Below are 23,677 nucleotides of genomic sequence, written 5' to 3' on the forward strand. Positions count from 1 at the left end.
GGAACCCTATGCTGCCTACCCCCCCCCCCCCGCCCCGCCGCCGCTGAACACGCTGCTGGTGGTGGGCAGTAAATCCCGGCATGGATCCTTGGATCGGCTGCCCACGAAGAGGCTCTGAACCATAGCCAAAAAAAAACAGATTGAGAAATATAATGAGGGCGGGAAGGGGGCGACAAAAAAGTTCATCCCAGAAAGATAATGTTGGAGGTAGGGTGGTCGACTTTGGTTCGTGCTAACTGAGCATTCCGCCAACTTGCCGTTTATCCGCTGTTCAAACCTTTTGGATAGAACATGAAGGGGTTGGAATGGAGTTGGGGTTTGGTGGAAACAGGATTGTGACAGCCTGGCTGAGGCCTCTGGGCGGAAGGTGAGGGGTCTGTGAAGCATAAGAGGAACAGAGGCTGAGTCTCTGGGTGCAGGGTGTGTGTTCACAAGAACCCTAGCACTGAAGCAGTATTCTCGAATAAGCCGGATTCTCCTGGGTCTTGAAGTTCTGGAGACTGCGGCTACCTCCGTACCTCTGCGCTGCCCGCTCTTTTTTTTTTTTTTTGGTCAAGGCTGTCTGCTCCCTCTGCTGGTCAATTTGGCACAATACATCCTCTTGGAGTCTAGGAAACTAGGGAAGCTAAAGAAGTAAGTAGGCTTTACAGGTCCCCTCACCAAAACCCCGTTAGGAGTCCAGGGAGAGGGTTGTATGAGCCCAAAGAAATGGAGGGGCACACTGGCAGAAGCTTCTATTGCAGAGAGGTAGTGTCTGATTGGGAGTGCCCTGTCTCTTTGGATTTGTGTTGTCAGAATGATCAGATTCATGAGAAGAAGCAGCTATTTTATTTTCTCTGAATTTTCTTTATGAGAAAGGGGAGAGAGCATGGTGGGGGAAAGGGGTGCTTTATTTTTTATTAACCCTGAGACAGACCTCCCACACTCTAACTCTGCTTCTAAGAACCAACTCCTTAAGTCTGGATGGTTAGTAGGCTAACTGTTCAGTCTGAGGGTCAAGGGAAAGAGGTGAAACTAAAAAGAGGTTTGAGGTCAGACAAATATAGATAGTAGCTATGAGGGGCAGATAAGGAATCCTATTTGAGCTTCCTCCCACATGTTACTTTGACCTAGACACCAGTTATACCTAGACCAGGGGTCCCCAAACTGCGGCCCGCGGGCCACATGCGGCCCCCTGAGGCCATTTATCCGGCCCTCGCAGCAGCACTTCCGGAAGAGGCACCTCTTTCATTGGTGGTCAGTGAGAGGAGCATAGTTCTCATTGAAATACTGGTCAGTTTGTTGATTTAAATTTACTTGTTCTTTATTTTAAATATTGTATTTGTTCCCGTTTTGGTTTTTTACTTTAAAATAAGATATGTGCAGTGTGCCTGGGGATTTGTTCATAGTTTTTTTTTTTTATAGTCCGGCCCTCCAACAGTCTGAGGGACAGTGAACTGGCCCCCTGTGTAAAAAGTTTGGGGACCCCTGACCTAGACGGTCAAGCAACAGCAGAGGCCACTGGAGAAGAAGAGGTCCTACACATGTTCCTGTCTCAGCTGCGTGCCTTGTCTTCCAGGGTAGTTTTTTTTTTAAGGTTTTATTTATTTTTATTTATTTATTTTTTACAGAGACAGAGAGTGAGTCAGAGAGAGGGATAGACAGGGACAGACAGACAGGAACAGAGAGAGATGAGAAGCATCAATCGACCGAGCAACCCCTTGCTGGAGCCAGCGACCTTAGGTCCAAGCTGGTGAGCCTTGCTCAAACCAGATGAGCCCGCACTCAAGCTGGCGACCTCGGGGTCTCGAACCTGGTTCCTTCCGCATCCCAATCCGATGCTCTATTCACTGCGCCACTGCCTGGTCAGGCTCTTCCAGGGTAGTTTAAAAAATGTTTTATTTTTGATGAGACAGAGACATCGATTTGTTCATTCATTCGTTGATTCTTGTATGTGCCCTGACTGGGATCAGACCTACAACCTTGGCATATCAGGACAATGCTCAAATCAACTGAGTTACCCAGTCAGGGCCCCAGGGTAGTTCTTTTAGAATACACTGCTTTCTCCTTCCCATACTGCTTTCTCTAGATCAGCGATTCTCAAATATTTGGTATCAAGACCACTTTACACTTTAAATTATTGACTTTTTGTTTACAGGGTTTATATCAAATTATCATATTAAAAATTAAAACTGAAAAAACTTTGCTACACAAGCACACATCCAATTAACAATGATGTCAGAAAGATGATATAATCACATGTCACAGCCTCTAGAAAACTTTACTGTACACTTTAGAGGTAATAAAAATAAAAAAGCAACATCTTAGTATTATTATGAAAATAGTTTTGACCCTGTGGACACACATGAAAAGCCCTCAGGAACCTCCCAGGGGTCCCCAGACCACACCTTGAAAACCATTGCTCTGGACCCATCACCCCAGCACTTCTTTATGACTCAAACTTGTTCCTCCCCCCCAATTTTTTGGAAAGTATAAATGTTTGTCTCCCCAGTGGGTCCTGCTTCCCACTGGGAAGAACCAAGGAACTTCTTGGACTCAACACTGCTCTCTCCTGACTCTCATTTCTGGCTCTCCTAACACCTTTCCTCAGTCCTTTACCCATCTCCCTCTTGACCCTCCCTTGAAGTACTTCAACAGTCCTATCCTTGGCCAACCTGTTTCCCCTGCCCCCAAGTCTTCTGGACCTTGGTCTGCTTCTTACATTGCTCACTTGAGGACTTCCTCTTCTTGAAAGAAACTAAGTCATTTTTCCTGGCCTGCTTCTTCCCTCCCTTGCCTCTGACATTTTCTCATAGGGCTTAGGGTAGGAAATCATGCTTCCTGGGTAGATTCCAGTAGAGGACCCACTTTCCCCATCTCCCCAAACATCAACCAGCCTGGAATAGGCCCGGTTTGGACAAGAAAATGTCCATTCGGGTTCCATAGAGGTCAACCCAGTCATACTGCCAGGTGGCCTATTGGGTGGGGGTGCAGATCAAGAATCTGATGCTCGCAGCCACAGATGCCCTTTGCCTGGGAACCCTCAACTTGATCTCTTTACTTCAGACTGCCAGGTCCTCTTGCTAGCTGCAGCCACAGGCCTCCACCACCATATCTGGCACATCTGTCTTGACCACATTGCCATCCTGGTTTAGGTAGAGGAGGGAGAGAGGCCTTCGGGCAGTAGGGACACAGCAGGAGGTACCCAAGGGCCAAGGGTTGTTGGCCTTGAGGAGGCTGAAGACAGCCGAGTGGAAGGAGGCAGCAATGCCTGGGCTGCCAGCCAGGTGAGAGGGGCACTGCCCACTGCAGTAATTCAGCTGGTACCCCTCAGGCTGCAGGATCCAGTCCCGCCATCCCAGTTCCTGGAAGTCTACGTAATGGTCTCGCTTACAACATAAGGGAGTCTCAGGCTCACAGGTGGGAGTCCTCCTCCTGGCCCGGCTGGCTCCCAGCTCATTGGGCCGGATCTTAAACTCCAGGAAGGGCCGCTGGTTTCCCTCTGTGTCCAGGAGTTGTTGGAGGAGAGGTTGTCCGGCAGTTGTGCTGTTGCCTTCTAGGGGTCTGCATTCCAGTTGGAGTCTCAGTACACCAGACCTCTCACCGCTCAGGCCACTAGAGGGCAGAGTCAGGGCATGCCAGCCAGGGGTTGTAATTTGGTGCTCAGCCAGGAAGTTGCGGGGCGCTCTGTGTCTCCTTCTTGTGCCCAATCGGAAGATTCTTAAGTAAAGAGTGCTAGGAAGGGTGGGGCGCACATGCAGCCATAGGCACATATGGTATGGATGGTGGAACCGAGGAGTAGACAGGTGGAAGGTGAGCATGGAATTGCAGGTTGAAGTGGAGGAGTCTGCCAGAAAGATGGATAAAAGACTGAAGAACTGAGCAGAGATGGAGCTCTCCTCTGAGACTCCTGCAAACCCTGCTCACTGCTCTCCTTAGCACCCACCTTTGGAAGAAACAGGGACTGCCTTGTATCCTCCACACCCAGTTCCTGCCCCAACTTCTCCTCCTTCTTCCTCACCCAGCTCTGTCTGCCTTTTCTGTCAGTCTCCGGTTCTGCCTCCCTGTCCCTGACTGTTCTCTGCCTGTCTCTCCCTCACCTACCTGTGGTGGTAGCAAAGCTGATGACTTCTCCCCCATTCGTTGGAGCCACACTTCCCTGCTGTAGTCTCCGGAGAGCTCTGGTCAGTGCTGCCTGGGGTGGAGGATTAGTTATTCTGGGACGACTGGTCAGGTGCAGACCCTCCAGGATTTGCTGCTTAGCTAGCTCCAGGACTATAGCTCGTTCTGCTTGGGGCGCCAGAGTGAGACCCCCACAGGAGGGACACAGAGACCTTGCCCCCTGCACCCACATCAGGGCCCACAGCAACACCAGCTGGAGCTGGACATCAAGGAGCCCCATGTTGCTGATGAATGGCCCTGGGTCTGGACGGGAGTCTTGGATGGCAGTTTCTCCTTCTGTTGAGTCTGATTGCGTGAAGGCCAATTAAGGCACAGCAGCAGCAACCAGTGCCACACCTACCCTTAGCCAAGGGTAGAGCCACCTGTCTTCTATTGCTTGGCGGAAAATTGGTGGTCTGATGGATAGCTGTGTTAAGCACAGTCTGCCAGTTTGACCACAGCTCATGTCTGGTTACTGGCTGGGGCCTCTTTAGAGTCCACAGCCTGGGGCTCCCTCACCTCATGGTCAGCCGGCAGACCTACCCTCTGAGCCCCAGATTGGCCAGCTCTGCTGCCTATCAAATCCCTGCAGGGCGTAGATGTCCCCACTGCAGCTCAGGTTTCACCATCTGGCCCTGATCACTGATCTTATGGTGGTGGTATGGGGGTGGGGGTGGGAGTAATGTGGACACGCATGATGCAAGAAAGAGGATGATTTCACATGGTCAGCCCTCAAGGTCTGGGACTTGGGGGGGGGGGGGACTCCGTATAGCAAGGTGGGGAAGGGCAATTTCCCCTTTTATTTTAGCCTTCCTAGCTTGCTCTGTGGCTACTCCTGCAGCAGTTATGACACAGTTGTGAGTTCCAGTGGTTATTTCTCTGCAGTCCCTGGGCAAGAAGGAACTCTGGTTTCTATTTCTAGCAATAGGTCTGAGAGAAGGGTGAGAGGTTGGGGTGGGAGCAGGAGGAACAGAGTCCTTTTGCCCAGGCCAAGGTGGCAGTGCCACAGGACACAAAAGTCACCCCATGACCCTGCCTGTGCTGGCTGCTCAGAGTCCAGTTGGACTGGAGCAATATGTGGAGGAGGGCAGGGGCATGGGGTTGGCATGTACTGTGATGTCTGGGGAACCCAAAATGGTAAGGGTGGGATGATGCAACCTTACAGAGGGCAGAGTCCATCAAGGCTGGCATAGGACATAGGACTTAGGAGGGCCTATATCCAGCTTGCTGCTCATTCTTTTTCAAGGGACTGTGAGAGTTGCCTAAATGTGGGACACCCTAGAAGTGCTACCAGGTCTCTGTTAATGGGATTGGGAAATGGGAGGTTTAAAGGACTTTAAAGAGTAGAATAAAACAAAAAGAGTGGAGCAAGCTTAGTTTCAATCCTAGCCCTTATTATCACACTTCCTCTCTGAGTCTCAGTACCATCAATGACCACTATGTGGCAGTGCTATGCTACTAGACACCAACCCTCCTGGAGCTGACCAGTTTCCCAGGGAAGGGGCTACTCTGGAAAATGAGCGGAGAGATGCAGCGCTTCCCAACCTCTCACTCTGGGGACCCTGACTCTCCAACAGGAGACAGAGAAGCTGGGCTCTCTGCTGTCTCATCTCACTACTGCCAGAGGTCAGGACCCACATCACTGCTACCTCTGGTTTTAGATCTAATCCCACTGACAGGTTGCAACGGAGCTAGGTGGTGGGTGAGAGGCTCTTACTAGAAACTCAAGACACCATGTGGTGGGGACTTGGGAGAAGGGCCGGTGACACTTTATAGACCCTCCTATCTCCCTACATTTCTCCTCAGGTTCTGAAACATTCAAACCCCTTTGTCCAGCACTCTCCCAGCTCCCTCTTTGTTGGTCCAGCTGGTGACAGCCCTCTACCCCCTGGGGTCTGGACTATAGAACTGCAAAGTAGAGGTTTCTGTGCATAGCAGTGTTTCAGAGGGCTTCCCTGTTGGTGTCAGGAGACAAAGTCAAGGGAAGCAGCAAGAAGTTGCTACAAGAGTCGCTGGTCCTACCGCTCTCTCACCCTGTCAGGTGCCCTCAATTTCCAGCTCTTCCTACTCTCTTGCTGCTGTGCCTGGCCTGGCCCTACCTCCCCGCTGACACTTACGTCAGAACCCAGCTATAAATATGCTCTTAGCATCTTAGTCACTTTTCCCAAGAAGTGCTCCCGGGTTATAAATACCCCAGCCATCTGTCTCACAAGCCCGCCCTACCACCAACCTGGGGGGTAGTGACAAGGCTTAGGATGGGTAAGGAAGTAGAAGAAACCTGAGTGATTATCTTGCCCAAATGAGAAAAGCCTGACAGTCTAGAACTAGGGGCCTGGGGACTATAGAAGAAAAGGTTCAGAAGAATACAGGCCCACTCTTTCTCCTTGTTACAAAAGGCAGAGCCAAAGAAGAAAGAGAATACAACTGATTTTGTGTTTATTTAAAATGTTGCCATTTTAGCCTGGCCTGTGCTGGCGCAGTGGATAAAGCACCAACCTGGAACACTGAGGTTGCTGGTTCAAAACCCTGGGCTTGCCTGGTCAAAGCACATATGGGAGTTGATGCTTCCTGCTCCTCCCCCCTTCTCTCTCTCTCTCTCTCTTTCTCCTCTCTCTCTTCTCTAAAAATGAATAAATAAAAAAATAATTTAAATAATGTTGCCATTTTAGATGGCCAGTGAGCTCAGTTGGTTAGAGCGTGGTGTTAATAATAAAATTTTACCATTTTGTTCATCATAAATTTAAAATAAATTTTTAATGTTTTTTTTAATTTATTTTTAATTCTTTATTCATTTTAGAGGAGAGAGAGAGAGAGAGAGAAGGAGGAAGGAGCAGGAAGCCTCAACTCCCACATGTGCCCTGACGGGGCAAGCCCAGGGCTTTGAACCGGCAACCTCAGCATTCCAGGTCGACGCTTTATCCACTGCGCCACCACAGGTGAGGCTAATGTTTGTTTTTTGACTTTAGAGAGAGGAAGGGAGAGAGAGCAGGAAAGAGACCGGAACATCTATTCCTTTATGTGCCCTGACAGGGGATCGAACCAGCAACCTCTGCACCTCATGATAATGCTCTAACCAGCCAAGCTATCTGGCCAGGGCACATCATGGATTTTTTTTTTTTGCTTTAATTTTGATGTTTTAAAAATATTGAATTAAGATATTTCTCTTGATTGAGGAATTTTTTGGCATCTCTTAAAATATTGCCCCTAAGGCAAGTGGTTCACTTCACTTCATCTTAGTCTTGGCACTGGGGACGGAATTAGTAGTGGGAGAGAGGTAAGTTAGTTAGATCTGGGAGGGGTATGGCGTGGAGGGAGTACTAAAAGATTTCTTTAGATTTTCTCCTTAGATGAAGATCACAAGTCAAAGATGGGATAACTTCCATGAATTTGCTCAGGAAACTCAGTGCAGCTCAGATTTGCCCTCCCCCTAGAAGGTCCCTTTCAAACTTTCTCCTCTAGGGTTCTTATTCCGGGATCTCCGACCCTGGTAGAAGGGTGTAATAAGCTGAGCAAACACAGACATCACGTAACCCAAAGGACACATGGGTTTTGTGAAAATTTGGCCTTGGGCTGCAGACAATATCGACCCCATGGTTTAGGGCTATCCAATCAAAGGAAGGAGATGGTGGGGGAAGAGGGCAAAGGTCTAGAGCAGCGATTTTCAACCTTTTTCATCTCATGGCACATGTAAACTAGTTACTAAAATTCTGTGGCACAACAAAAAATATAATTTTTGCCGATCTGGCAAAAAAATAGGTATAATTTTGATTGATTTACAAGACAAAATAAATATTACCTATCCTTTTTGCTCCAAAGTGACTTTTAAAAAAATCAGGTGTCTATTCTTGTATTTAAGGATTTCTTCTACCAAGAATTAACCAATCACAGACACAACCTTATTATGTGACATGACCAAGAAGATGCAACCCTACTATATGACCTATATATTTAAGGTTCAAGAGAGGGCATTCACACCTGATAGCTACTGGTATTATTTTTTATTTGACAATCTAAGAGAAGAGAGGCCCATGCCCCTGACTAAATAGTCAGGTACTGCATGTTTTAAAAATTCTTGTAGCACTCTGGTTGAAAATTGCTGGTCTAGGCCCTGGCCGGTTGGCTCAGTGGTAGAGCGTCGCCCTGGCGTGCAGAAGTCCCGGGTTCAATTCCCGGCCAGGGCACACAGGAGAGGCACCCATCTGCTTCTCTACCCCTCCCCCTCTCCTTCCTCTCTGTCTCTTTCTTCTCCTCCCACAGCCGAGGCTCCATTGGAGCAAAAAGTTGACCCGGGCGCTGGGGATGGCTCCGTGGCCTCTGCCCCAGGCGCTGGAGTGGCTCTGGTTGCAACAGAGCAATGCCCCAGATGGGCAGAGTATTGCCCCCTGGTGGGCATGCCAGGTGGATCTCGGTTGGGTGCATGCGGGAGTCTGACTGCCTCCCCGTTTCCAACTTCAGAAAAATACAAAAAAAGAAAAGAAAAAAAAAAGAAAATTGCTGGTCTAGAGAGAACCCTGTCTCAGAGAGAATGTCTCCATCTTCTTACTCCAGGCCTTTCCCCCCTCCCTGTCCCACTCTAGTGGCCCTTCGCCAGTTCCAGCTTCCAAGCAGGACTCCTGGATGGAGTTCTGGGGGTTGGTGAAAAGAAAGTAGCCATCTCTGAGCCATTCCTCTGCCTCTCACCACATGCATGCCCACAGGTTGCTGGCCTACTTGCTTACTGAGCAGCGATGTCTTATGTCTTGGAGAGAGTACAGGGGGAGGAGAGCAGCAGGGAAAACCTAAGTCTTTATTAGCCTTGAGACCAGAAAAGATGATCCTGAGAAGGTGAAAGGGGCCTATCAAAGAAGGGGAAGCAATGTGGGAGGGAAGTGGCATGAAGTATAGGATGGACACAGTAGCTCAGTCCTGAGGAAACTGTGTGAGGGGAGAGAGGCAGATTGTGTGTCATCCAGTGTGTCAGTCAGGGTCTTGGCAGGAGACAAAAGGCACACTCAGCTCTCTGTGTTTGCATCACTGAGAAGACTTAATGAAGGACTTCTTTACAGAGGTATGGACAGGGTTAAGGGAAACAACGAGGGATGTTGAAGTACCTGGGGACTGGTAAGAGTAGAGAGCCATTACAAGCTGCTAGCATGGAAATAGTGATAACAGAACCCAGGCTGAGCTGGAGCTATGGAAAGGGAAGCCAGACAGGAGCCCGAGAGACATGGTCACAGCCACAGTCACACAAAATCATGACACCTAGGCTGAATGAGCGGGAATAAGATATACCCTGACTTTTTGCCTGTATTTCCCCTTACTCAAACTCAGCAGGAAGTAGAGGCCAAAAATAATTAAAAAAAAAAAAAAAAAGAGTGGGCTATGGGTGTCTGCCTGGGAACCAGATTGCTGTCCTCATAGTTGAAGGTGGATCTAAGTCTCTGGGATAGAGGTTGAGCATATGGGGCTTGCTGGATGGACTATGCTGTAGAGGAGAGGCTGGTGGCTGGGAAGATGGTACAGTGACTCTTTAGATGAAGATCACCCCAAGTCAAGTTTAGGAAAGTCTCTGCAGGTTGCTCAGGAAGAGGGAGTGCACCTTCTAGACAGAAGCAATAATGGAGTCAGTCTCTCCTCTCAAGGAAGGACACCTCTTTGGGGGCATACTTGCCTACCCCACCTTGGGCTGCCTGTACCATACACGAACTAACTGCATCCACAAGCCTCTATCACCATGTCAGGTATATCAGTCTTGACAACGTTTCTGTCCCTGTCATAGTAGAGCAGAGACAGGGGGTGCTGGGCTGGGGACACACAGCATGAGCCCCCTCTAGTGGTGCCTGTGGCTGTGTTTGCCTTGAGAAGATTGAGCACTGCAGTGTGAAAGGAGGCAGCAATACCAAGCATGCCTGCCACACACAGTGGGCACTTCAGTGTGCAAAAGTTCATTGAGTAGTCCTCAGGCTGGATTACCCAGTCGTGCCAACCAATCTCACAGAAGTTCACAAAGAACTTTTGTCGTCAGCACATCCTGGACCCACCCTGGCAGTCAATACCATGCCATTGAACCTGGTGCTTGCCCCCAACTTTCACTGGCCTGCCACGAAAGGCCTATGGGCAGCCCCTCCCAGGATGACTGAGCTCTGAGCTACAAGTTCCAGGGCCAGGTGCCCCTGGCTGCAGGCAGCCTGAGCTTCAGGCCCCAGGAGGAGCTGATGCCAGCCATTGGCATTCACCTCCAGCAGGGGCTGAGGGGCCGTGGTGAGGTTGATATCATGTAGGCCTAGCACTGGGACCCTCCCCTTCAAAGCCCAGGTGGTATTGGGACAGAGCAGGAACATGAGGCTAGCCTGCTGGACCTCCATGCCACCAGCAGTTCTATCAGAGAAGTGGAAATCAAGACAAGTCTGGTTGATGCTGGAGAGGCCTGTGGACACATGATGCCCCAGTCATTGTGGCTTTCTGAGTGTCAATTCTATCACCTGCCTCTCTATTCTGAGCACACTTGAACACTCTTTGTTCATTTTTTTAATTAAAAAAAATTGATTTTAGAAAGGAAAGGAGAGAACATTGATTTGTTGTTCTACTTATTTATGCATTTATTAGTTGATTCTTTTTATTTTAAATTGATTTTAGAGAGAGAGGAAGAGGGAGAAAGAGATAGAAATGTTAACTTGTTGCTCCACCCACCCATGCATTCACTTGTTGATCCTTGTGTATGCCCTGACTGGGGATCGAACCGGTAACCTTAGTGCATTGGGATGATGGTCTAACAAACTAAGCTACCCAGCCAGGGCTCTTTGCTCATTCTTTACTACATTGTTGGCATTGTTGACTACCCTTTCCTTGTTGGAAATCATTTCCCTCTTGGCTTCCATCACACAACTCTCTGGATTCTTTCTTGATTTTCTTTGCTGGCCTTTCTTTCTCTGACCATCACTTTAATATAAGAGTTCTCAAGCCCTGGCTGAATAGCTCGGTTGGTTAGAGTGTCGTCATGAAGCACAGAGGTTGCCAATTCAAGCCCTGGTCAGGGCACCTACAGGAATAGAATGATGTTTCTCTCTCTCTCTTCCCCCACTTCCTCTCTCGCTAAAATCAATCATAAAAATTTTTTAAAAAAAGAAGAGTTATCCAAAGTTTGCCTTTTATACTGAGGGAGTTCTTACCCATATTCATGGTCAACCAAAACAATTTTTACTCTGGTGATCCCCAAATTAGCCTGTCCAGTCCAAACCATTTTGCACCTCCGACTGGACATACAGATTTGGAAATCAGCAAACTTCAGAACACATGAATGCGCTGCCAGCACATTAAAATCAATATGTTCCAAATGGAAATCATCATTTTCTTTTTTGCAGATTTCTCTTTTTGTTCTTAGAATTGGTGGCACCATGCCTGTCTGACCTGTGGGGTACAGTGGATAGAGCATTGACCTGGAATGCTGGGGTTGCTGGTTCAGTACCCTGGGCTTGCCTGGTCAAGGCACATACTACAAACAATGAATAACTAAAGTGAAGCAACTATGAGTTGATACTTCTCACTCCCCATCCCTCTCTCTGCTCTCTTTGTAAAAAATCAATTAATAAAATCTTTTTTTTTTTTTTTTGTATTTTTCTGAAGTTGGAAACGGGGAGACAGACAGACTCCCGCATGCGCCCGACCGGGATCCACCTGGCACGCCCACCAGGAGGCGATGCTCTGCCCATCTGGGGCGTTGCTCTGTTGCAACCAGAGCCATTCTAGCACCTGAGGCAGAGGCCATAGAGCCATCCTCAGCGCCCGGGCCAACTTTGCTCCAATGGAGCCTTGGCTGCAGGAGGGGAAGAGAGAGACAGAGAGGAAGGAGAGGGGGAGGGGTGGAGAAGCAGATGTGCGCTTCTCCTGTGTGCCCTGGCCGGGAATCGAACCTGGGACTCCTGCACGCCAGGCCGATGCTCTACCACTGACCCAACTGGCCAGGGCCAATTAATAAAATCTTTTAAAAAATTAGTAGCACTATGACCCTCCTATTATCTCTAGAAATCTAATGGTTACCTCTCTCACTCCCACATCCAGTCCCTCACCACAATGCTTCTAATGCCTATGCATTTCTTCCTTTCCCAATTACTATTGCCCCAGTTCCTCTCTTCAACCCTCATCTGTTCTTCTTTAACTGGGTTTCTGTTCCCTCCACTCCACTGAAATTACTCTTGTCAGGTTCACCAACACCTGCCGTGTTGTCAAATCTAAAGGTTTTATCTCTTTCTATTTATCTTACTTGACCTTTAAGCAGTGTTGGAAACACTTAACCATTCCCTCCTTCTTGAAATAGTTTTTTCTTCTGGCTTTTGTGACTCTGGTCTCCCCATCTTGGTCTTTTTTTTTTTTTTTTTTCCTTTTCTTTTTTTAGTGTTTATTTTATTGATTTTAGAGAGAGAGGAAGGGAGAGAAAGAGACAGGAAACATCAGTCTGTTCCTGAATGTGCCCTTACCGGGAATTGAACTGGTAACCTCTGTGCTTCTGGACAATGCTAACCAACTGATCTATCCAGCCAGGGCCCATCTTGGTCTTTTTAGCTGACAACTCTTCTTTCTCTGCCTGACCTTTACATGTTGCAGGTCCTGAGCTCCCTTCTCTTTTCTCTTCTATAGCTATACTCTGTTTCAGAATGATCTCATCAATTCCCATGGCTTTCAATTTCATCTACTAGCTGATGATTCCCAAAGATGTACATATTGCTGGCCCTGATCTCTCCCCAAACCTCGGGCTGCTGATTTGATAATCCACTTGGATACCCACTGATATCTCAAACTTTTCATGTTCAAAGAAGAACTCTAGATTTATCTCCCAAAATCTATTCCTTCTTCACAATTCTGGTTACCACTGGATAATCCACTTGGATACCCACTGATATCTCAAACTTTTCATGTTCAAAGAAGAACCCTAGATTTATCTCCCAAAACCTATTCCTTCTTCACAATTCTTCTTCCCTATAAAATGCATTGCTTAAGCCGAAACCTGGATTGCTCTCATCTTCTACTTTGAAATAATCTGAAAGATCTATCAATTCTACCCTCAATTCATAATATAATTTCACTTATCCCATCTCCTTTACTATGCATTAGTTCAGCAGTTTTCAACCTTTTTCATCGTATAGCACACAAAAAGTAATTACTAATATTCTGTGGCACACTGAAATTTTTTTTTTGCTAATCCGACAAAAAATAGGTATAATTTTGATTCATTCATACCAGATGGCTATTGTTGTGTGGTCTGTTGTCATTTTTAAATTTGACAATGTAAGAGAAAAGAGATCAGTGCCCTGACTGAATAGTCAGGTACTGCACGTTTTAGAAATGCTTACGGCACACCAGCATGCCATGGCACACCAACTGAAAAATCGCTACATTAGTTCAACCCACAATCATCTTTTTCTTGAACTTTGGCAAGAGCTTCCCACGTGGTTCACTCTTGTCCTCCAAACCATTCTCCACATATCAGTCAGAATGATTTTTAAAAAAGATTTTATTTATTGATTTTAGAGTTGGGGGAGAAGGAGCAGGAATTATCAACTTATAGTAGTTGTTTCTCACATGTGCCTTGACCAGGTAAGCCCAGGGTTTTGATCTGGCAGCCTCAGTATTACAGGTCAACACTTTATCCACTGTGCCACCACAGGTCAGACCAGAACAATCTTTTTATTATATAAATATGATCAGCTTAACCTTCTCAGCTTAAAACCTTTCAAAATCTTCCCATTATTAATTTTTTAATTAATTGATTTTAGTGGAGAGGAAGGGAGAGAGAGAGAGAGAGAGAGAGAGAGAGAGAGAGAGAGATAAGAACATCTATCTGTTCCTGTATGTGTCCTGACAGTGATCAAACTGGCAAACTCTGTGCTTCAGGACTATCTCTAACCAACCAAGCTATTTGGCCAGGGCCCCATTACAATTCTTTTCATGTCTAATTTTAATTCCAGAATGTAAAACTCTTTTTAATTAAAGTATAGTTGACATACAATATTATTTAGTTTCAGGTGTACCACATAGTGATTTGACATTTATATACTTTACAAAGTGATCACCACAAAAAGTCCACAATCCATCTCTTACTGTACAAAGTTATTGTGATATTGACTGGATCCCCTTATTTATAACTGTGAGTTTGTACTTCTTAATTCGCTTCACCTTTTTACCATACCTCCACTGCCTAACCCTCTGGCAACTGTCAGTTTTTCTGTATCCATGAGTCTGTTTGTTTTGTTTGTTCATTTCTTTAGTTTTGTAGATTCCACATATAAGTGAAATGATACAGTATTTGTCCTTCTCTGACTTATTTTACTTAGTATAATATCCTCTAGGTCAGTGGTCCCCAACCTTTTTTGGGCCACGGACCGGTTTAATGTCAGAAAATATTTTCACAGACTGGCCTTTAGGGTGGGACGGATAAATGTATCACGTGACCGAGACAAGCGTCAAGAGTGAGTCTTAGATGGATGTAAAAGAGGGAATCTGGTCATTTTTAAAAAATAAAACATCGTTCAGACTTAAATATAAATAAAACAGAAATAATGTAAGTTATTTATTCTTTCTCTGCGGACCGGTACCAAATGGCCCACGGACTTGTACCGGTCCGTGGCCCAGGGATTGGGGACCACTGCTCTAGGTCTATCCATTGTTGTTGCAAATGCCAAGATTTCATTCTTTTTCATGGCGAAGTAATATTCCAGTGTATGTGGATACACACACACACATACACCCACTTCTTTTTCCTTTCATCTATTGATGAACACCTAGGTTGCTTCCATATCTGGGCTACTGTAAATAATGCTGCAGTGAACATAGGGGTGCATATATTTTTTCAAATTAGTATTTTGTTTTCTTCAGATAAATGCCCAGAAATGGAATTGCTGGTCCCTTCTTTGTTTCTTGTTATAGCCTTTGTTTTACAGTCTATTTTGTCTGATATATATAATGTTACCCCAGCTTCTTTTTTTTGGTTTGTTTCCATTTTCATGAAATATCTTTTTTTCATCCTTTTACTTTCAGTCTGTGTGTGTTTTCCTTTTAAGGTTTTATTTTATTGATTTTATGAAGAGTGCAGAGATAGGGTGGTAGGGTAGCTCAATAAGTATCAACTCATAGTTGCTTCACTGTAGTTATTCACTGACTGCTTGTTGTATGTGCCTTGACCCGGCAAGCCCAGGGTTTCAAACCACCGACCTCAGCATACCAGTTGACACTTTATCCTCTGCGCCAGCACAGGCCAGGCATGTGTCTTTTTTAAAAAATTGATTTGAGAGAGAGAGGATGTTTTCATATCCATTCAATAACCCTATGTTTTTCCAATGGAGCACTTAGTCAATTTACATTTTTTTAACCCAGAAAATAGATGTACTTTATTTAGGTTCAATAAAATTTATCCATAAAAATCTATTTCCATTTTTTGCTTTTATGTGGTGAGATCTGTTGCACTGCTAATGCCGAAAGTGTCTCATTCTTTTTTTTTTTTTTTTTTTTGTATTTTTCTGAAGTTGGAAACGGGGAGGCAGTCATACAGACACCCGCATGCGCCTGACTGGGATCCACCCGGCATGCCCACCAGGGGGCGATGCTCCACCCATCTGGGCCGTTGCTCTGTTGCATCCAGAGCCATTCTAGCGCCTGAGGCAGAGGCCACAGAGCCGTCCTCAGCGACCGGGCAAACGCTGCTCCAATGAAGCCTTGGCTGCCGGTGGGGAAGAGAGAGATAGAGAGGAAGGAGAGGGGGGAGGGTTGGAGAAGCAGATGGGCACTTCTCCTGTGTGCCCTGGCCGGGAATCGAACCCGGGACTCCTGCACGCCAGGCCGACGCTCTACCACTGAGCCAACCAGCCAGGGCCTAAAGTGCCTCATTCTTAAGTCAGTTAGAACTTACAGTGAAGTGATAATTAACCTATTATATTTTAAAATATGTGGGTCATATGAATCTCATATGGATTTCTTTCTTTATACTTTACACGTATTGTAACAGCTTCTCAAGATAGTAGTCTACATTTACTGCTTTGACTCCACTGCTACAGTTTACTCCTTCTTTCTTTTTTTTTTTTACAGAGACAGAGAGAGAGTCAGAGAGAGGGATAGACAGGGACAGACAGACGGGAATGGAGAGATGAGAAGCATCAATCATCAGTTTTTTGTTGCGCATTGCGACACCTTAGTTGTTCATTGATTGCTTTCTCATATGTGCCTTGGTGGGCCTTCAGCAGACCGAGTAACCCCTTGCTCAAGCCAGCAACCTTGGGTCCAAGCTGGTGAGCTTTACTCAAACCAGATGAGCCAACGCTCAAACTGGCGACCTTGGGGTCTCGAACCTGGGTCCTTCCACATCCCAGTCCGACACTCTATCCAATGTGCCACCGCCTGGTCAGGCTCCTTATTTCTTAACAGCTTGCAATCTGGCTCCAAATTCACATGGAACTATTTATTATTATTATTATTATTATTAATTTTAATGGGGTGACATTGACAAATCAGGGTACATATGTTCAGAGAAAACATCTCCAGATTATTTTGACATTTGATAATGTTGCATACCCCTCACCCAAAGTCAAATTGTCTTCTGTCACCTTCTATCTGATTTTCTTTGTGCCCTTCCCCTCCCTTCCAACCCTTCCCTCTCCTTCTGACCCTCCCCCCATTACCATCACATTCTTGTCCATGACTCTGAGTCTCGTTTTTATGTCCCATCTATGTATGGATTCATATAGTTCTTAGTTTCTTCTGATTTACTTCTTTCACTCAGTATAATGTTATCAAGGTCCATCCATGTTATTGTAAATGATCCGATGTCATCATTTCTTATGGCTGAGTAGTATTCCATAGTATATATGTACCAAAGCTTTTTAATCCATTCGTCCACTGACGGACACTTTGGCTGTTTCCAGATCTTTGCTATTGTGAACAATGCTGCCACAAACATGGGGGTGCATTTCTCCATTTGGAACAGTGCTATGGTGTTCTTAGGGTATATTCCTAAAAGTGGGATAGCTGGGTCAAAAGGCAGTTCGATTTTTAATTTCTTGAGGAATCTCCATACTGTTTTCCACAGTGGCTGCACCAGTCTGCATTCCCACCAGCAATGCAGGAAGGTTCCCTTTTCTCCACATCCTCGGCAGCACTTATTCTGTGTTGTTTTGTTGATGAGCGCCATTCTGACTGGTTGAGATATCTCATTGTGGTTTTAATTTGCATTTCTGTAATGATTAGTGATGTTGAGCATTATTTCATATGCCTATTGGCCATCTGTATGTCCTCTTTGGAGAAGTGTCTATTCATTTCTTTTGCCCATTTTTGGATTGGATTGTTTGTCTTCCTGGTGTTGAGTTTTACAAGTTCTTTATAAATTTTGGTTATTAACCCCTTATCAGTCATATTGTCAAATATGTTATCCCATTGTGTAGTTTGTCTTTTTATTCTGTTCTTATTGTCTTTAGCTGTGCAAAAGCTTTTTAGTTTGATATAGTCCCATTTGTTTATCCTGTCTTTTATTTCACTTGCCCATGGAGATAAATCAGCAAATATATTGCTGTGAGAGATGTTGGAGAGCTTACTGCCTATGTTTCCTTCTAAGAAGCTTATGGTTTCATGGCTTACATGTAAGTCTTTTATCCATTTTGAGTTTATTTTTGTGAATGGTGTAAGTTGGTGGTCTAGTTTCATTTTTTTGTGGGTAGATGTCCAATTTTTCCAACACCATTTGTTAAAGAGGCTGTCTTTACTCCATTGTATGCTCTTACCTCCTTTGTCAAATATCAGTTGTCCATAAAAGTGTGGGTTTATTTCTAGGTTCTCTGTCTGTTCCATTGATTTATATGCCTGTTCTTATGCCAGTACCAGGCTGTTTTGAGTACAATGGCCTTGTAGTATAACTTGATATCAGGAAGTATGATGCCTCCTGCTTTATTCTTCCTTTTTAAGATTGCTGAGGCTATTTGTGTTCTTTTCTGGTTCCATAAAATTTTTGGAATATGTGTTCTATTTCTTCGAAGTATGTCATTGGTATTTTAGTTGGTATTGCATTGAATTTATAAATTGCATTGGGTAATAAAGACATTTTAATGATGTTTATTCTTCCTAAGCATGAGCATGGTATATGCTTCCACTTGTTTGTATCTTTCTTGGTCTCTCTTTTTTTTTTTTTTTTGTATTTTTCTGAAGCTGGAAATGGGGAGAGACAGTCAGACAGACTCCCGCATGCACCCGACCGGGATCCACCCGGCACGCCCACCAGGGGGCGACGCTCTGCCCACCAGGGGGTGATGCTCTGCCCCTCCGGGGCGTCGCTCTTTGGCGACCAGAGCCACTCCAGCGCCTGGGGCAAAGGCCAAGAAGCCATCCCCAGCGCCCAGGCCATCTTTGCTCCAATGGAGCCTCGCTGGAGGAGAGGAAGAGAGAGACAGAGAGGAAGGAGAGGGGGAGGGGTGGAGAAGCAGATGGGTGCTTCTCCTGTGTGCCCTGGCCGGGAATCGAACCCGGGACTTCTTCACACCAGGCCGACGCTCTACCACTGAGCCAACCGGCCACGGCTTTCTTGATTTCTTTTATCAATGTTTTATAATTTTCCAAGTACAAGTCTTTAATCTCCTTGGTTAAATTTACTCCTAGGTACTTTATTTTTTGGTTGCAATAGTGAAGGGGATTGTTTCCTTAATTTCTCTTTCTGACAGTTCATTGTTGGTGTATAAAAATGCCTCTGATTTCTGAGTATTAATTTTATATCCTGCCACCTTGCTGAATTCATTTATAAGGTCCAGTAGTTTTTTTGACTGAGACTTTAGGGTTTTCTATATACAATATCATATCATCTGCAAATAATGATAGTTTTACTTCTTCTTTTCCAATTCGGATGCCTTTTATTTCTTCTTCTTGTCTGATTGCTGTGACTAGGACTTCCAGAACTATGTTGAATCAGAATGGTGAAAGGGTGCATGCCTGCCTTGTTCCTAATCTTACAGGGACTGCTTTTAATTTTTGCCCATTGAGTATGATGTTGGCTGTGGGTTTGTCATAGATGGCCTTTATCATGTTGAGGTATGTTCCCTGTATTCCCACTGTGCTGAGAGTTTTGATCATGAATGGGTGCTGGATTTTATCAAATGCTTTTTCTGCATCTATTGAAATTATCATGTAGTTTTTCTCCTTCCTTTTGTTTATGTGATGAATCACATTGATTGATTTGCGAATATTGTACCAGCCTTGCCTCCCAAGAATAAATCCCACTTGATCATGGTGTATGATTTTTTTTATATATTGCTGGATCCGGTTTGCTAATATTTTGTTGAGGATTTTTGCATCTAAATTCATCAGGGATATTGGCCTATAATGTTCTTTTTTTGTGTTGTCTTTGCCTGGTTTTGGAATCAGAATTATGCGCATCTCATAAAAGGAGCTTGGAAGTCTTCCTTCCTCTTGAATTTTTTGAAATAGCTTGAGAAAGATAGGAGTTAGTTCTTCTTTGAATATTTGGTAGAATTCACTTGTGAAGCCATCAGGCCCAGGACTTTTCTTTGTTAGGAGTTTTTTGATAACTGTTTTAATCTCATTTGTTGTAATTGGTCTGTTTAGGTTTTCTAATTCTTCCATATTGATTTTTGGAAGATTTTATGTTTCAAGGAATTTGTCCATTTCATCTAAGTTGTCTCATTTTTTGGCATACAGTTCTTCATAGTATTTTCTTACAATATTTTGTATTTCTGTTGTGTCAGTTGTTATTTCTCCACTCTCATTTCTAATTTTATTTATTTGAGTCCTCTCTCTCTTTTTCTTGGTGAGTCTAGTTAAAGGTTCATTGATCTTGTTTACCTTTTCAAAGAACCAGCTCCTGGTTTCATTGATCCTCTGTATTGTTTCTTTAGCCTCTGTGTCATTTATTTCCTCTCTGATCTTTATTATTTCCTTCCTTCTACTACATCTGGGCTTTACTTGCTGTTCTTTTTCTAGTTCTTTTAGATGCAGGGTTAAGTTGTTTATTTCAGCTTTTTCTAGCTTCTTAAAGTATGCCTGTAGTGTTATGAACTTCCCTCTCAGTACTGTTTTTGCTGTGTCCCATAAATTTTGAGTTGTTGTATGCTCATTATTATTCATTTCTAGGAATTTTTAAATTTCTTCTTTGATCTCATTCTTAATCCATGTTATTTAACAATCTGCTATTTAGTTTCCATGTGTTTGAGAATTTTTGAGTTTTTCTGTTGTGGCTGATTTCTAGTTTCATGCCATTGTGATCAGAGAAAATGCTTGATATGATTTCAATCTTCTTAAATTTGTTGAGACCATTTTTGTGCCCTAACATGTGGTCTATCCTAGAGAATGTACCATGAGCACTTGAAAAGAATGTATATTCTTCTGCTTTAGGGTGAAAGGTTCTGAAGATATCTATTAAATCGAGTTAATCTAGTGCAGCGTTTCTCAACCTATGGGTCGCGACCCTGGCGTGGGTTGAACAACCAAAACACAGGGGTCGCCTAAAGCCATCGGAAATACATATTTTATTTAAAAATGTATTGTATAATAAATATGTATTTTCCGATGGCTTTAGGTGACCCCTGTGTTTTGGTCGTTTGACCCCGCCAGGGTCACGACCCGCAGGTTGAGAACCGCTGATCTAGTGTGTCCTTTAAGTCTGCTGTTTCTTTGTTAATTTTCTTTCTTGAGGATCTATCTAGTGATGTTAGTGGGGTATTGAAATCCCCTACTATTATAGTATTGCTGTTGATTTCACCCTTTATATCCATCAAAGTCTGCTTTATATATTTAGGAGCTCCTATAATAGGTGCGTAGATATTTATAATGGTTATATCTTCTTGTTGGAGTGCTCCCTTTATCATTTTGTAGTGGCCTTCTTTATCTCTTACTATAGCCTTTGGGGTTTTTTTTGTTTGTTTGTTTGTTTTAAATATTTTTTATTTATTCATTTTAGAGAGGAGAGAGAGAGAGAGACAGACAGAAAGGAGGAGCAGGAAGCGTCAACTCCCATATGTGCCTTGACCAGGCAAGCCCAGGGTTTTGAACCAGCGACCTCAGTGTTTCCAGGTCAACACTTCATCCACTGCACCACCACAGGTCAGGCCTTTGTTTTAAAGTCCATTTTGTCTGATATAAGTATTGCTACCCCAGCTTTTTTTTCATTTCCATTTGCATGGAATATTTTTTCCATCCTTTTACCTTCAGTCTATGTGCATCTTTTGTTTTAAGGTGTCTCTCTTGTAGACAGCATATGTACGGGTCCTGTTTTCTTATCCATGCAGCTACCCTATGTCTTTTGTTTGGATCATTTAATCCATTTACATTTAAGGTTATTATTGTTAATCTTTTTTTTTTTTACAGGAACAGAGAGAGAGTCAGAGAGAGGGATACACAGGGACAGACAGACAAGAATGGAGAGAGATGAGAAGGATCAATCATCAGTTTTTCATTGTGAGACCTTAGTTGTTCATTGATTGCTTTCTCATATGTACCTTGACCATGGGCCCTCAGCAGACCAAGTAACCCCTTGATAGTTTTGTTCACTGAACTCAGCAGGGAGCTTATTTGAAACTGTATACAGGAATGTGGTGGGTGTAACCTGAGACTCTGAAGGCCTCTTCTGCCAGTTTCTCTCTCTGGGGGCAAGGTGTTTTCTCCACTTCAGTAGGGGGAGATGTATCTCAGATCTCCATGGAGACCTGAGTTACTGCCCCTCCTCCTCATTTCTTGTTTTCAGCTGTGTCTTGTTGCACTGATTGGAGCTGGACAGATGTCTGGAGATCTGTGACCCGGAAGCACTTTATTCTTTTGTTTTGTGGAAGGATCAGCCCCTCCCCCAGCTATGGCCGCATCCAGCGCTGGATGAGTCAGCTTTTCAGGTCATCCCCTGCATTTCTCTGCCTCTCACCATCTGTCTCTCTCTCTCTCCCCTTTCTTTTTGGAAGACGAGCTGGCCCTCTCAACACACCTCATTCCCTGGTCAACAGGCAAGTGGCTGTGAGCAGTATTTTCTGTTCTTTTCCTTGGAGTGAGGCCCAGAAGGGCTCTCACCTCACGCCCCCCTGTTCCTGTAAGCAGGGGAGATTCAGGCGCTCTCTACCAGGTTTGTTGTGGCTTCTTCTTTGCTCCTTGGTTTTTGAGAGCTGTTCTTGTAGTCCAGAATTGGTTTTTCACTCTGATTGTTCCTAAATTAGTTTGTAATCCAGCTCGGCGGTGTAGCTGGGAGTTTGTGTGTCTGCCTACTCCGCTGCCATCTTCAGGTCTCTCGATCTACTATCTTTACTACAAATATTGATCGTCTTATGACCTATGCAACTTACGACCATTTGACTTTACGACCACTATTGCTAGCCATGACTGCGCCACATCTGGCAGCGCGTTGCCCAGCTGGGCAGCACTACCATCTCCATGTGCATCATTTCAACTGTTATCCCAGACTCAGTATAGCAATTTGTGTTTTGTGTCTTGGATATTTTTCATCCAACCCCTCCCAAGATGTCTACCAAGAGGAAATTGTCTTTGCAAATATTAAACCAGTTGTACTGGTAATGCAGTGTTTTACTTAAACCTGACAAATGTAAAAATAAGAAACAATATGGTATAGAGATAATACAAATGACATAAAATAAACAAAGAAAATTATGATGTATAACAATAATGAAAGAAAATTATGATAAAATATGACTTAAAGATTTTTATAACATCATTTCACAGTACTGTACATATAGCCTACTCAACTTATGACTAAGTCGTGTTACGACTGGTCTGTTGGAACCAATAGTGGTTGTAAGTCGAGCACTAGCTGTATATGTTTATCTTTACTATTGAGATTTTTTCTTTAAAAGTGTTTTTAAAATAACTTATTGATTATTTTTTAATAGAAAGAGAGACATCGATTTGTTGTTCCACTTATTTACACATTCATTGGTTGATTCTTGTATGTGCCTTGTATGTGCCCTGACCAGGGATCAAACCTGCAATGTTGGCCTATTGAGACAATGCTCTAATACAATGGTTTTCAACAGTTTTTACACTTGCAGATAGGTGAGAATTGAAGAATTACACTGCTCACAAAACTTAGGGGATCAGGGAATATGCAGACACTCCAGCACTTTCAGCCTTTTGTATAGTGCATTTTCACTAATGAAATAAAAGTTGGGCCTGACCAGGCAGTAGATACAGCATTGGACTGGGACATGGAGGACCCAGGTTTGAAACCCCGAGGTCACCAGCTTGAGCATGGGCTTATCTGGTTTGAGCAAGGCTCACCAGCATGAGCCCAAGGTCGTTGGCTCGAGCAAGGGGTCACTCGATCTACTGTAGCCCCCTAGATCAAGGCACATATGAGAAAGTAGTCAATGAACAACTAAGATGCCACAACAAAGAATTGATACTTATCTCTCTCCCTTCCTGTTTGTCTGTCCCTATCTGTCCCTCTCTCTGTCTCTGTCATAAAAAAAGTTGGTTTTGCATCTTATTTGCATAACACTGGGGAACAAAATTTTTGTTGCATCTACAAAAACACTTGTTCTTACCTAATTCAAGTGTTCTGGTCTCAATGCTGACATTAGTT

At 44.4% G+C, this 23,677-nt stretch overlaps 2 protein-coding genes across 4 annotated transcripts in view; both read right to left on the minus strand.

Annotated features, from left to right (window-relative positions):
* Positions 1–62: 62 nt before the first annotated feature.
* Positions 63–4,746, minus strand: INHBE (inhibin subunit beta E). Of its 3 annotated transcripts, none has more exons than XM_066369393.1 (3): positions 4,084–4,746; positions 3,041–3,826; positions 63–376 (listed from the first exon to the last, which is right to left on the minus strand). In XM_066369393.1, exons 1-2 carry the CDS (start codon positions 4,379–4,381, stop codon positions 3,063–3,065), a joined length of 1,062 nt encoding a protein of 353 aa, XP_066225490.1. In that variant the 5' UTR covers positions 4,382–4,746; the 3' UTR covers positions 63–376; positions 3,041–3,062. The 3 variants fall into 3 exon arrangements, with proteins under 3 accessions (XP_066225490.1, XP_066225491.1, XP_066225489.1); XM_066369394.1 differs by lacking the exon at positions 63–376 and having other exon boundaries at positions 1,849–3,826; positions 4,084–4,174; positions 4,502–4,746; XM_066369392.1 differs by lacking the exon at positions 63–376 and having other exon boundaries at positions 1,849–3,826.
* Positions 4,747–9,825: 5,079 nt separating this feature from the next.
* Positions 9,826–23,677, minus strand: part of INHBC (inhibin subunit beta C) — a 34,006-nt gene continuing 20,154 nt past the window's right edge. Inside the window, 2 exon segments of the mRNA XM_066365839.1 lie at positions 9,826–10,214; positions 10,217–10,546. Of these exon segments, the coding sequence (XP_066221936.1) occupies positions 9,826–10,214; positions 10,217–10,546 (719 nt within the window).

The sequence above is a fragment of the Saccopteryx leptura genome, chromosome 2 (genome assembly GCF_036850995.1).
Source record: "Saccopteryx leptura isolate mSacLep1 chromosome 2, mSacLep1_pri_phased_curated, whole genome shotgun sequence".
Classification (NCBI taxonomy): Eukaryota; Metazoa; Chordata; class Mammalia; order Chiroptera; family Emballonuridae; genus Saccopteryx; species Saccopteryx leptura.

Excerpts from the sequence above, each read along its gene's own strand:
- INHBE (XM_066369393.1), bottom strand. The coding sequence starts at position 4,381 with ATGGGGCTCCTTGATGTCCAGCTCCAGCTGGTGTTGCTGTGGGCCCTG. Across the intron at positions 3,827-4,083 it reads CAGCTTTGCTACCACCACAG|ACTCCTCCACTTCAACCTGC; the intron begins GTAGGTGAGGGA and ends TCTTTCTGGCAG.